At 44.0% G+C, this 12,545-nt stretch overlaps 1 protein-coding gene across 38 annotated transcripts in view; it reads right to left on the minus strand.

Moving 5' to 3' along the window:
- phldb1a (pleckstrin homology-like domain, family B, member 1a) overlaps positions 1 to 12,545 on the minus strand; it is an 85,182-nt gene that overhangs the window by 36,398 nt on the left and 36,239 nt on the right. For all 38 annotated transcript variants that reach the window (XM_090187071.1, XM_090187066.1, XM_090187082.1 and 35 more), the window contains one exon: positions 1,853 to 3,081. In XM_090187071.1, coding sequence (XP_090043197.1) covers positions 1,853 to 3,081 — 1,229 coding nt within the window. The remainder of the gene's footprint in view (positions 1 to 1,852; positions 3,082 to 12,545) is intronic.

The raw sequence follows: 12,545 nt of genomic DNA on the forward strand, positions 1-12,545 counted from the left end.
ATATAATTATAGAGATAAACTCAAAATATCAACATGTGAGAAATACTGTACTTTATACTGTACTTCATACATTTTTCAATGGAACCAACCAAAATCACACAATTATTTAATACAAAATCAATTTCACCAAAATCAAGGATTCATAATTATTGGCACTCCTCATTTAGTACTCAGTGCAACCACCTCTGGCAAGGATAAAGGTCTTTCCTGTAATGTTTGACAAGGTTAAGGAACACATTTGGAAGGGTTTTGGACCCTTTCTCTATTCAGATCCTTTCAAGATCCTTCCCATTTTTGGGTTTGCGCTTATTAACTGCCCTCTTCAAACCAGCCCACAGGTTTTCGATTGGATTGAGGTCCAGCGACTGAGATGGCCATGGCAGAACATACATTTTGTTGACACAGAACCATTTCTGTGTGGATCTTGAGGTATGTTCGGGGTCATTGTCTTGTTGGAAAATCCACCTACGGCCAAGTCACAGCCTTCTGGCAGAGGCAACCTGACTGTCAGCCAAAATTGACTGGTACTTGGTGGTACTAGCCACTATTCATTATGCCATCAATCTTAATCAGTGCCCCTGGAGATCTGGAATTAAAACAGCCCCAAAACATATTTGATCCACCACCATATCTTACCGTGGGTATGAGGTGCCTCTCCTGGAATGCATCTCTGTTTCGATGCCAAACATGCCGATGCTGTATCTGACCAAAACGTTCAATTGTGGTCTCATCTGACCAGATCACCTTCTTCCAGTCATAATTTAAATGACGTTTCGGAAACTCCAAGCACTTGCATCTGTCTGTGTCTTGGGGTCAGAAAGGGCTTTCTTCTGGCAACCCTTCCAAAGAGCCTATCTGATGGTGCTTTTTTAAACCTGGTGACCCCAAGACGCCACCAAGGCCTGCAATTCTTTCACAGTGATTCTTGGGGATTTTGTTGCTTCTCTCACCATCCTCCTCCCTATCCTTGCGTCTTCTACCCGTGAGGTTCTCAACTGTTCCTTATCTTTAGATTTTTTTTATAATTGCCCTGACAGTGCTCAGTGGTATATTCAATCGTTTGTGGATCTTCTTGTAGCCACTACCAGATTTATGAAGGTCTACGACCATCTGTCTCTTTTGAACTGCCAGTTCTTTTGTTTTCTTCATGGTGTTGGATGTTGAAGGGATATTGCATGCATGTTACCTCATTTGTATACCCTAGTGAAACAGGAAGGGATGTAATGGCTCAATATAGTTCCTTAAGACTAAGATAAACATAAATAAGTGGAATTTAATTCCTGGTGTAATTTTGGTAGATGTTTACAATTTACAATAATGTTGATAGATGTTTACAATAATCTTTAAGAGTGCCATTAATTGTGAAACCTTGATGTAGAGGATATAGATGTTTAATTAAATCAATAAATTATTTTGGTGGATTCCATTGAAACATCAATAAAGTACACTATTTCTCACATGTTGGTATTTTGAGTTTCTCTCTGTAATTATATTATTTATATTTTTTCAAGTATTGTTTGTGCATTGCCAGTCAGGGGTGCCAGTAATTTTGGAGCCCACTGTGGGGAACAGGGTGTCATTTGGGATGCAATCAGAGTGACATGCTTGTGTAAATTCCTTAGGGAGTCTAAAAGTCCATGTGCTGAGGGCGTGGGTGTCTCCCTGACTGCTATATATACCCAACACAGGAGCGGGGGTGCAGCAGTCAATTTCAAGGCAAGCTTCCTCTAGACTGTAACACCCACCCAGCACATATAGACACCACCCCCTCTTTATAGAACTAGACTCCTCTGAGCACATATAGCCGCCCACCTCCACACACACACACACACACACACACCTGAATACTCACCAGCTTCTCCATCTCCTGCTCGCGGAGTCTCTCCTCTCTCTGCCAGCGGTGGTACTCCAGCAGCTCATCCTCGTTGTCACTGATCTCTGAGATGCTGTTCTTGCGTTCCCGGGTCCGGGGCCGTAAAGGCCCCTTGGGGTCCCTAGATGCTCCAGCTGGGTCCCTGGTGGCCCCAGCACTACCAGACTTCTTCCTCTGTCCCTGGGGGCTCGTGAGAGGAGAGGGCCCAGTTCCTGTCCCAGACCCAGACAGAGAGCCCAAGGCTGGGGTAATGGCGATACCCGGGCTGCCCTTCTGCTGCCTGCCTCCCCCGGAGGTGGGAGAGGGACTCCTGGCTCGCAGCCCCCTATCCTGGAGGGAGCCCTGTGCTGGAGAAGCCCCTCTACGAGACATGGAGGGGCTGGGAGGGGGTAGCTCCCTCAGACTGTAGGGTCCAGAGGGCTCTGGGGTCCTACGTGTCTGCTGAGGGCTGTCTGTGTGGGACTGGGCCTGGAAGAGGTGCTGGGGGCTGGGAGGACGAGAGCCTAAGCCACCCACCCTCACCCTAGGGCTGGAGGGGGCCGTGGATGCCTGACATCCAGAGAACTTAGAGTTTAGTCTGGCGCTGGAGACTGGGATGTGGGATGGTCCATGTACTGCTCTAGGAGTCTCTGAACTGCCTACTGGGCTGTCTTGACCCACACCTCTACGGGAAGCAGTGGGGCTTGGCAAGGACTCCGCTAGGGCCCTCCTCAGAGGCCTGGGGCTCTCCGGGACCCTCTGCACATCAGCAGGTCCACTGTAGCCCCCAGGAGGGGTGGTACGTGTCTGGGTGACAGGGGTCTGGGTGGTGAGGGTGTAGCTGGAGGAGCGGGCAGGCACTGGAGGAGTATCAGGCCCCGGAAAAGCATCACTACTGGCAGCCGACAGAGGAGAGGAGAACGGGGAGAAGGGGCCGGGCGGGGAGGCGTTCTCATAGCTGGAGCCCATGGACATGGCCCCAGGGCTGGTGGGAGGGTAGAGCAGGTAACGTCCTCCCCCATTCAGCATGGGGGAGAGGGGGGACTGAGGGATGGGGTGGTGGGCCAGCTTCCCGGAGGACTGGGGGTCATCCATCACCAGAGAGTCCATGATGTCCTGGAGGTCCCTCTCTATGGTGCTGGTCAGGGGGCCTGGGTGTGGGCCAGAGCCGGAACGGGTCCTCTCATGGGGGGCAGGCTGGTGGTTCCCATTCAGCACCGTGTGGGAGTCTATGGTAAGACAGGAAAAGGAACCTGTCAGTGTTTTAAAGGTATATACTGTATGTTTCTAAAGTAGTCGACACACATCAACAATGACTGAGAGACAGACAGACGGACACACCCAAAAGTATTTTATAGCCTACTAAAACATCCAGTACTGTATATAGGCTACTGTGGCAACACCCTGTGTGTGTTGTACGTTTTGTTTCTCAGCTGTGTGTGCTGTAATCCTATAGGGATCTGGGGCTGCTAAATTTAAACACTCTCTACTTCAATCTCACTGGGCCCAGACAGGAAAGTGTGGTTCTCACTCACACTCTCACACACACACACACACACACGATCGGGTGTGGCTCTCAGACCAGCTGCAGCACTAAGGTCAGAGGAGAATGGACTCTCAGTCAGCACCACCCACAGCACAGGCCAAGAGACATCATCAGCACAGGGCCAGAATTAAGACACAATAAAGTGTATAGAGGCTACAAAAAGTCCCTATAGTATAAGTAAGGCATAAATGCTGACATTCTGTACATTACCTTAGGAATAATGGACAACACAGTGGGACGATTCGGAGTGGAGTCCCTCCGCAGAGTTCATTATTTCCAAGGTAATGTACAGTGTGGAGGGATTTATCCCGCTTATACGATTGCAAGGAGTCGCCAACAGAGATGGTCGCCTTGCTTCAGGTCCTTAGGAAACTATGCAGTGATTGTTTTTTTTATATTTTATTTCTTACATTGTTAGCACCAGAAATCACCAGGAAATCTCAAGTGTTATTCCATACAGCCGAGAAGAACTATTGGATATAAAAGTAATGACAACTTACCAACATTACAACCAAGAATATGTCTTTCCTGAAGCGGATCCTTTGTTAGGACCTCCACACTGGACATGAGATCTTATCCCGGAGGCCGACCCAAAACAGGAGAGGCAGCCGGAGCGGTGTACTGGTCACACTCAGAAGGAGAGCACACCATCCACCGCTCCCGAGCATGTCCAATCTCTAGATAACAAGGTGGACGAAATTAGGGCACGAGTTGCCTTCCAGAGAGACATGGCTCACTCGGGATATGTTGTCAGAGTTGTTACAGGCACCCGGTTTCTTCATGTATCAATCCGACAGAAACAAATATCTCTCTGGTAAGAAGAAGGGAATCGGGTGTATGATTAACGACTCATGGTGTAATCACACCAACATACAGGAACTTAAGTCCGTTTGTTCACCTGACCTAGAACTCCTTACAATCCATGCCGACTGCATTATCTTCCAAGAGAATTCTCTTCGATTATAGTCACAGCCGTATATATCCACCCCCCAAGCAGACACCTCGTCGGCCCTGAAAGAACTTCACTGGACTCTATGTAAACTGGAAACCATACATCCTGAGGCTGCATTTATTGTAGCCGGGATTTTAACAAAGCTAACCTGAGAACGAGACTTCCTAAATTCTATCACCATATCGAATGCGTGACACGTACTGCTAGCATTCTGGATCATTGCTACTCTAACTTCCGCGATGCATACAAAGTCCTGCCCTGCCTTCGGCAAATCTGACCATGACTCCATTTTGTTGCTCCCAGCCTATAGACAGAAACTAAAACAGGAAACGCCCGTGCTCAGGTCCGTCCAACGCTGGTCTGACCAATCGGATTCCACGCTTCAGGATTCCTTCGATCGCGTGGACTGGGATATGTTCTGGATAACCTCAGACAAAAACATTGATGCATACGCTGACTCGGTGCCCGAGTTTATTAGCAAGTGCATCGGAGATGTCGTACCCACTGTGACTTTTTAAAACATTTCCTAACCAGAAACCATGGATTGATGGCAGCATTCACGCAAAACTGAAAGAGCAAACCACCGCTTTCAAACATGGCAAGGCGACTAGAAACATGACCGAATACAAAGAGTGCAGCTATTCCTTCCGCAAGGCAATGAAACAAGCAAAGCGTTAGCATAGAGACAAAGTAGGTGTCGCAATTCAATGGCTCAAACAGGAGATGTATGTGGCAGGGTCTACAGTCAATCACTGATTACAAAAAGAAAACCAGCCCCGTCGCAGACATCGATGTCTTGCTTCCAGACAAATTAAACAACTTCTTTGCTCGCTTTGAGGACAATACAGTGCCACTGACATGGCCCGCTACCAAAGCCCATGGGCTCTCCTTCTCCGTGGCCAACGTGAGTAAAACATTTCAAATGTGTTAACCCTCGCAAGGCTGCCGGCCCAGACAGCATCAATAGCCGCGTCCTCAGAGCATGCGCAGACCAGCTGCCTGGTGTGTTTACGGACATATTCAATCAATCCCTATCCAAGTCTGTTGTCCCCACATGCCTCAAGATGGCCACCATTGTTCCTGTTCCCAAGAAAGCTAAGGTAACTGAACTAAATGACTACTGCCCCGTTGCACTCACTTCTGTCATCATGAAGTGCTTTGAGAGACTAGTCAAGGAGCATATCACCTCCACCCTACCTGAGACACAGGCGTTTTAAAACAGAAAAGTCAAAGTTGGTACTTTTTACCTAGACACACTCCAATTTGCTTACCGCCCCAATAGGTCCACAGAAGGCGAGGTCAGTACAGGTGCATCAAAGCTGGGACCGAGAGACTGCAAAACAGCTTCTCTCTCAAGGCCTTCAGACTGTTAAACAGCCATCACTAACATAGAGAGGCTGCTGTCAACATACAGACTCAAATCTCTGGCCACTTTAATAAATGGACTTAATAAAGGTATCACTAGTCACCTTAAATATCCTACATTACTCATCTCATATGTATATACTGTTCTAAACCATCTACTGCATCTTGCCTATGCCTATCATTAGTCACTTTAAATAACACCACTTTAACAATGTTTACATATCCGACATCACTCATCTCATATGTACAGTGCCTTGCGAAAGTATTCGGCCCCCTTGAACTTTGCGACCTTTTTCCACATTTCAGGCTTCAAACATAAAGATATAAAACTGTATTTTTTTGTGAAGAATCAACAACAAGTGGGACACAATCATGAAGTGGAACGACATTTATTGGATATTTCAAACTTTTTTAACAAATCAAAAACTGAAAAATTGGGCGTGCAAAATTATTCAGCCCCTTTACTTTCAGTGCAGCAAACTCTCTCCAGAAGTTCAGTGAGGATCTCTGAATGATCCAATGTTGACCTAAATGACTAATGATGATAAATACAATCCACCTGTGTGTAATCAAGTCTCCGTATAAATGCACCTGCACTGTGATAGTCTCAGAGGTCCGTTAAAAGCGCAGAGAGCATCATGAAGAACAAGGAACACACCAGGCAGGTCCGAGATACTGTTGTGAAGAAGTTTAAAGCCGGATTTGGATACAAAAAGATTTCCCAAGCTTTAAACATCCCAAGGAGCACTGTGCAAGCGATAATATTGAAATGGAAGGAGTATCAGACCATTGCAAATCTACCAAGACCTGGCCGTCCCTCTAAACTTTCAGCTCATACAAGGAGAAGACTGATCAGAGATGCAGCCAAGAGGCCCATGATCACTCTGGATGAACTGCAGAGATCTATAGCTGAGGTGGGAGACTCTGTCCATAGGACAACAATCAGTCGTATATTGCACAAATCTGGCCTTTATGGAAGAGTGGCAAGAAGAAAGCCATTTCTTAAAGATATCCATAAAAAGTGTTGTTTAAAGTTTGCCACAAGCCACCTGGGAGACACACCAAACATGTGGAAGAAGGTGCTCTGGTCAGATGAAACCAAAATGGAACTTTTTGGCAACAATGCAAAACGTTATGTTTGGCGTAAAAGCAACACAGCTAATCACCCTGAACACACCATCCCCACTGTCAAACATGGTGGTGGCAGCATCATGGTTTGGGCCTGCTTTTCTTCAGCAGGGACAGGGAAGATGGTTAAAATTGATGGGAAGATGGATGGAGCCAAATACAGGACCATTCTGGAAGAAAACCTGATGGAGTCTGCAAAAGACCTGAGACTGGGACGGAGATTTGTCTTCCAACAAGACAATGATCCAAAACATAAAGCAAAATCTACAATGGAATGGTTCAAAAATAAACATATCCTGGTGTTAGAATGGCCAAGTCAAAGTCCAGACCTGAATCCAATCGAGAATCTGTGGAAAGAACTGAAAACTGCTGTTCACAAATGCTCTCCATCCAACCTCACTGAGCTTGAGCTGTTTTGCAAGGAGGAATGGGAAAAAAATTCAGTCTCTCGATGTGCAAAACTGATAGAGCAACTTACAGCTATAATCGCAGCAAAAGGTGGCGCTACAAAGTGTTAACTTAAGGGGGCTGAATAATTTTGCACGCCCAATTTTTCAGTTTTTGATTTGTTAAAAAAGTTTGAAATATCCAATAAATGTCGTTCCACTTCATGATTGTGTCCCACTTGTTGTTGATTCTTCACAAAAAAAATACAGTTTGATATCTTTATGTTTGAAGCCTGAAATGTGGCAAAAGGTCGCAAAGTTCAAGGGGGGCGAATACTTTCGCAAGGCACTGTATATACTGCACTATACCATCTACTGCATCTTGCCTATGCCGCACAGCCATCGCTCATCCATATATTTATATGTACATATTCTTATTCATCCCTTACACTTGTTAGATATTACTGCCTTGTCGGAACTCGAAGCACAAGCATTTCGCTACACTCGCATTAACATCTGCCACCAATAAAATGTTATTTGATTATACCACAGCTGCCAAATAAACAATACTAAAGCACACATTTACTGGAATAGAAATTACATATTTTCATTTTGATAAGTAAATTCATACATGCCAGAGACGTGACCCAGTCTTTCATTATTTTTGTTCTATATCTATGGATCCAGTCGTTTGTTTCGAACACTATGCATGCTTGCTAAGGTTCTTCACTCATCAAAGTAGCACATCCCTTGATTGCACAAGTGGGACTATTTGACAGCACTAGCGCCAGCTAGTTTGTAGGCTTATAAGGCTTAGCTATCTACAGTGTAGATGATGGCATACAAAATGTATTGCATTAATATAACAAGAGCAGTGTGTTTGTTTCTCTTTTCTTTTAAGTTATTGCATTGTGTCCAACACACCTGCAACAAGATAACTCAGATCTGTGATAGTTTTTTTGACTAAGCCTATAATAATGGCATAAAAAATATGTTCCATCAATGTAAAACATTTGTTTTGTTTTTACAAAAACACAAGTAAAAAAAAAGATAACAATATTTGAATTAGTTGTTAGTGATGTTAGTGAGTTAGCGCGTAACCAGTTTAGCTTGCTAGGTTCTTCAGAACTAGCTGTATTGCCAGCTACTTTTTGAAATTAAATTTGACGCTGCCATTAATGGTGACGTAGGACATCCTCAAGCCGCCGAACGACTCATCTCTTGTCATGATGGTCCTGGCACTATTTCCATCCTTTTGTTATTGTTGGTTGTTGTTACTGCTGTTGCTGCTGCTATTGCTTCCGGCAGGAGCACTCCGTTCTGCCACCTCTAGTCTCTTGGCCACCCCAACCCTACAGGAGGGCAGCTCCCCTCAGCCCAGTCCAAGCTCTTCTCTGTCCTGGCACCCCAATGGTTGAACGAGCTTCCCCTAAAAGCTAGGACAGCAGAGTCCCCCCCTTCCCCACACTTTCCTGAACCAACACTTGCACTTGACTCCCCCCTTCCCCCTTTTCCTACTCTGATTTTGCTGATAGCTACTTTATTGAGGAAAAGTATACTTACTATGCCTGTGATATGTGGTTGTCCCACCGAGCTGTGCATTCATCTTCAGATGAATGCACAAACTAAGTTGCTCTGGGTAAGTGTGTCTGCTAAATTTGGGGAATTTCTTTCCTTCTTAACTTCTCTAGGGTAGGGGGCAGCATTTGGAATTAAAGAAAACACTCTAAAGTTTCCAAAAATGTTAAAATAATATCTGTGAGTATAACAGAACTGATTTTGCAGGCGAAAACCTCCATTCAGGAAGTTGGATTTTTTTTCTATTCAATGCCATTACAGTATCCATTGATTTAGGACTCAAATTGCAGTTCCTGTGCCTTCCACTAGATGCCAACAGTCTTTAGAAATTGTTTCAGGCTTGTACTTTAAAAAATGAGGGAGTAAGAGCAGTCTGAATGAGTGGACCCTGCCTTGTCACAGAGCTTTTTCATGCGCGCGACCGAGAGAGTGCCTTTCTTGTTTACCTTTTATATTGACGACGTTATTGTCCGGTTGAAATATTATCGATTATTTAGGCTAAAAAACACCTGAGGATTGAATATAAACATCGTTTGACATGCTTTTATGAACTTTACGGATACAATTTTTGTCTGCCTGTTGTGACTTCGTTTGAGCCTGTGGATTACTGAAGAAAACACGCAAACAAAACAGAGGTTTTCGGATATAAAGAGAGACTTTATCGAACAAAAGGAAAATTTATTGAATAAATGAATGTCTTCTGAGTGCAATCATATGAAGATCATCAAAGGTAAGTGATTAATTGTATCTCTATTTCTGACTTGTGTAACTCTTCTACTTAGCTGGTTACTGTTTGTAATGATTTGTCTGCTGGGCTATGTTCTCAAATAATTGTAAGGTATGCTTTCGCCGTAAAGCATTTTTGAAATCTGACACCGTGGTTGGATTCACAAGAAGTTCATCTTTAAACGTATGTAAAATAGTTGTATCTTTTCTGAATTTTTATAATGAGTATTTCTGTATTTGAATTTGGCGCTCTGCAATCTCACTGGATGTTGGCCAGGTGGGACGCTAGCGTCCCACATACCCTAGAGAGGTTAATGCGTTTCAGCCAATCAGTTGTGTTGTGACAAGGTATTGGTGGTATACAGAAGATAGCCCTATTTGGTAAAAGACCAAGTCCATATTATGGCAAAAACAGCTCAAATAATCAAGAGAAACGACAGTCCATCATTACTTTAAGACATGAAGATCAGTCAATCCAGAAAATGTCAAGAACTTCGAAAGTTTCTTCAAGTGATTTTTGGTTCCAACTACCTTGTCTTTGTGAGATGCAGAGTAGGTGAATAGATGATCTTCCCATGTGTGGTTCCCACCGTGAAGCATGGAGGAGGTGTGATGGTGTGAGGTGCTTTGCTGGTGACACTGTCTGTGATTTATTTAGAATTCAAGGCGCACTTAACCAGCATGGCTACCACAGCATTCTGCAGTGATAGGTCATCCCATCTGCTTTAGGCTTAGTGGGACTATCATTTGTTTTTCAAGACAATGACAAAAAACACACCTCCAGGCTGTGTAAGGGCTATTTGACCAAGAAGGAGAGTGACAGAGTGCTGCATCAGATGACCTGGCCTCCACAATCACCCAACCTCAACCCAATTGAGATGGTTTGGGATGAGTTGGACCGCAGAGTGAAGGAAACACAGCCAACAAGGGCTCAGCATATGTGGGAACTCCCTCAAGACTGTTGGAAAACGATTCCTCGTGAAGCTGGTTGAAAGAATGCCAAGAATGTGCAAAGCTGTCATCAAGGCGAAGGGTGGCTATTTGAAGAATCTCAAATATAAAATATATTTTGATTTGATGAACACTTTTTTGGTTACTACATGATTCCATATGTGTTATTTCATTGTTTTGATGTCTTTACTATTATTCTATAATGTAGTAAATACTAAAAATAAAGAAAAACCCTTGAATGAGTAGGTATTCTAAAACTTTTAACAGGTAGTGTATATACAGTGGGGCAAAAAAATTATTTCGTCAGCCACCAATTGTGCAAGTTCTCCCTTCTTAAAAAGATGAGAGAGGCCTGTAATTTTCATCATAGGTACACTTCAACTATGAAAGACAAAATTAGAAAAAATTATCCAGAAAATCACATTGTAGGATTTTTTATGAATTTATTTGCAAATTATGGTGGAAAATAAGTATTTGGTCAATAACAAAAGCTTATCTCAATACTTTGTTATATACCCTTTGTTGGCAATGACAGAAGTCAAACATTTTCTGTAAGTCTTCACAAGGTTTTCACACACTGTTGCTGGTATTTTGGCCCATTCCTCCATGCAGATCCCCTCTAGAGCAATGATGTTTTGGGGCTGTTACTAGGCAACACGAACTTTCAACTCCCTCCAAAGATTTTCTATGGGGTTGAGATCTGGAGACTGGCTAGGCCACTCCAGGACCTTGAAATGCTTCTTACGAAGCCACTCCTTCATTGCCCGGGCGGTGTGTTTGGGATCATTGTCATGCTGAAAGACCCAGCCACGTTTCATCTTCAATGCCCTTGCTGATGGAAGGAGGTTTTCACTCATAATCTCACGATACATGGCCCCATTCATTATTTCCTTTACACGGATCAGTCGTCCTAGTCCCTTTGCAGAAAAACAGCCCCAAAGCATGATGTTTCCACCCCCATGCTTCACAGTAGGTTTGGTGTTCTTTGGATGCAACTCAGCATTCTTTGTCCTCCAAACACGACGAGTTGAGTTTTTACCAAAAAGTTATATTTTGGTTTCATCTGACCATATGACATTCTCCCAATCTTCTTCTGGATCATCCAAATGCTCTCTAGCAAACTTCAGACAGGCCTGGACATGTACTTGCTTAAGCAGGGGGACACGTCTGGCACTGCAGGATTTGAGTCCCTGGCGGCGTAGTGTGTTATTGATGGTAGGCTTTGTTACTTTGGTCCCAGCTCTCTGCAGGTCATTCTCTAGGTCCCCCCGTGATGTTCTGGGATTTTTGCTCACCGTTCTTGTGATCATTTTGACCCACTGGGTGAGATCTTGCGTGGAGCCCTAGATCGAGGGAGATTATCAGTGGTCTTGTACGTCTTCCATTTCCTAATAATTGCTCCCACAGTTGATTTCTTCAAACCAAGCTGCTTACCTATTGCAGATTCAGTCTTCCCAGCCTGGTGCAGGTCTACAATTTTCTTTCTGGTGTCCTTTGACAGCTCTTTGGTCTTGGCCATAGTTGAGTTTGGAGTGTGACTGTTTGAGGTTGTGGACAGGTGTCTTTTATACTGATAACAAGTTCAAACAGGTGCCATTAATACAGGTAACGAGTGGAGGACAGAGGAGCCTCTTAAAGAAGAAGTTACAGGTCTGTGAGAGCCAGAAATCTTGCTTGTTTGTAGGTGACCAAATACTTATTTACTTGTACTTATCCACCATAATTTGCAAATAAATTCATAAAAAATCCTACAATGTGATTTTCTGGATTTGTTTTCTCATTTTGTCTGTCATAGTTGAAGTGTACCTATGATGAAAATTACAGGCCTCTCTCATCTTTTTAAGTGGGAGAACTTGCACAATTGGTGGCTGACTAAATACTTTTTTGCCCCACTGAATGGCAATACCTCCTCCTCTACCCACTCTATCTGCTCTGTAGATATTGTAACCAGCTAACAGAACATCTGAGTCTGGAACAGTGACACTTGTTAGATAGCTTGTTAGCTTAACTTACCAATCTAAATCTTGTAGTTATCATGAACAGAATACGTGCCCAGGGGCC

This window comes from Oncorhynchus mykiss, chromosome 10, assembly GCF_057628025.1.
Source record: "Oncorhynchus mykiss isolate SJ-2025 chromosome 10, ASM5762802v1, whole genome shotgun sequence".
Classification (NCBI taxonomy): Eukaryota; Metazoa; Chordata; class Actinopteri; order Salmoniformes; family Salmonidae; genus Oncorhynchus; species Oncorhynchus mykiss.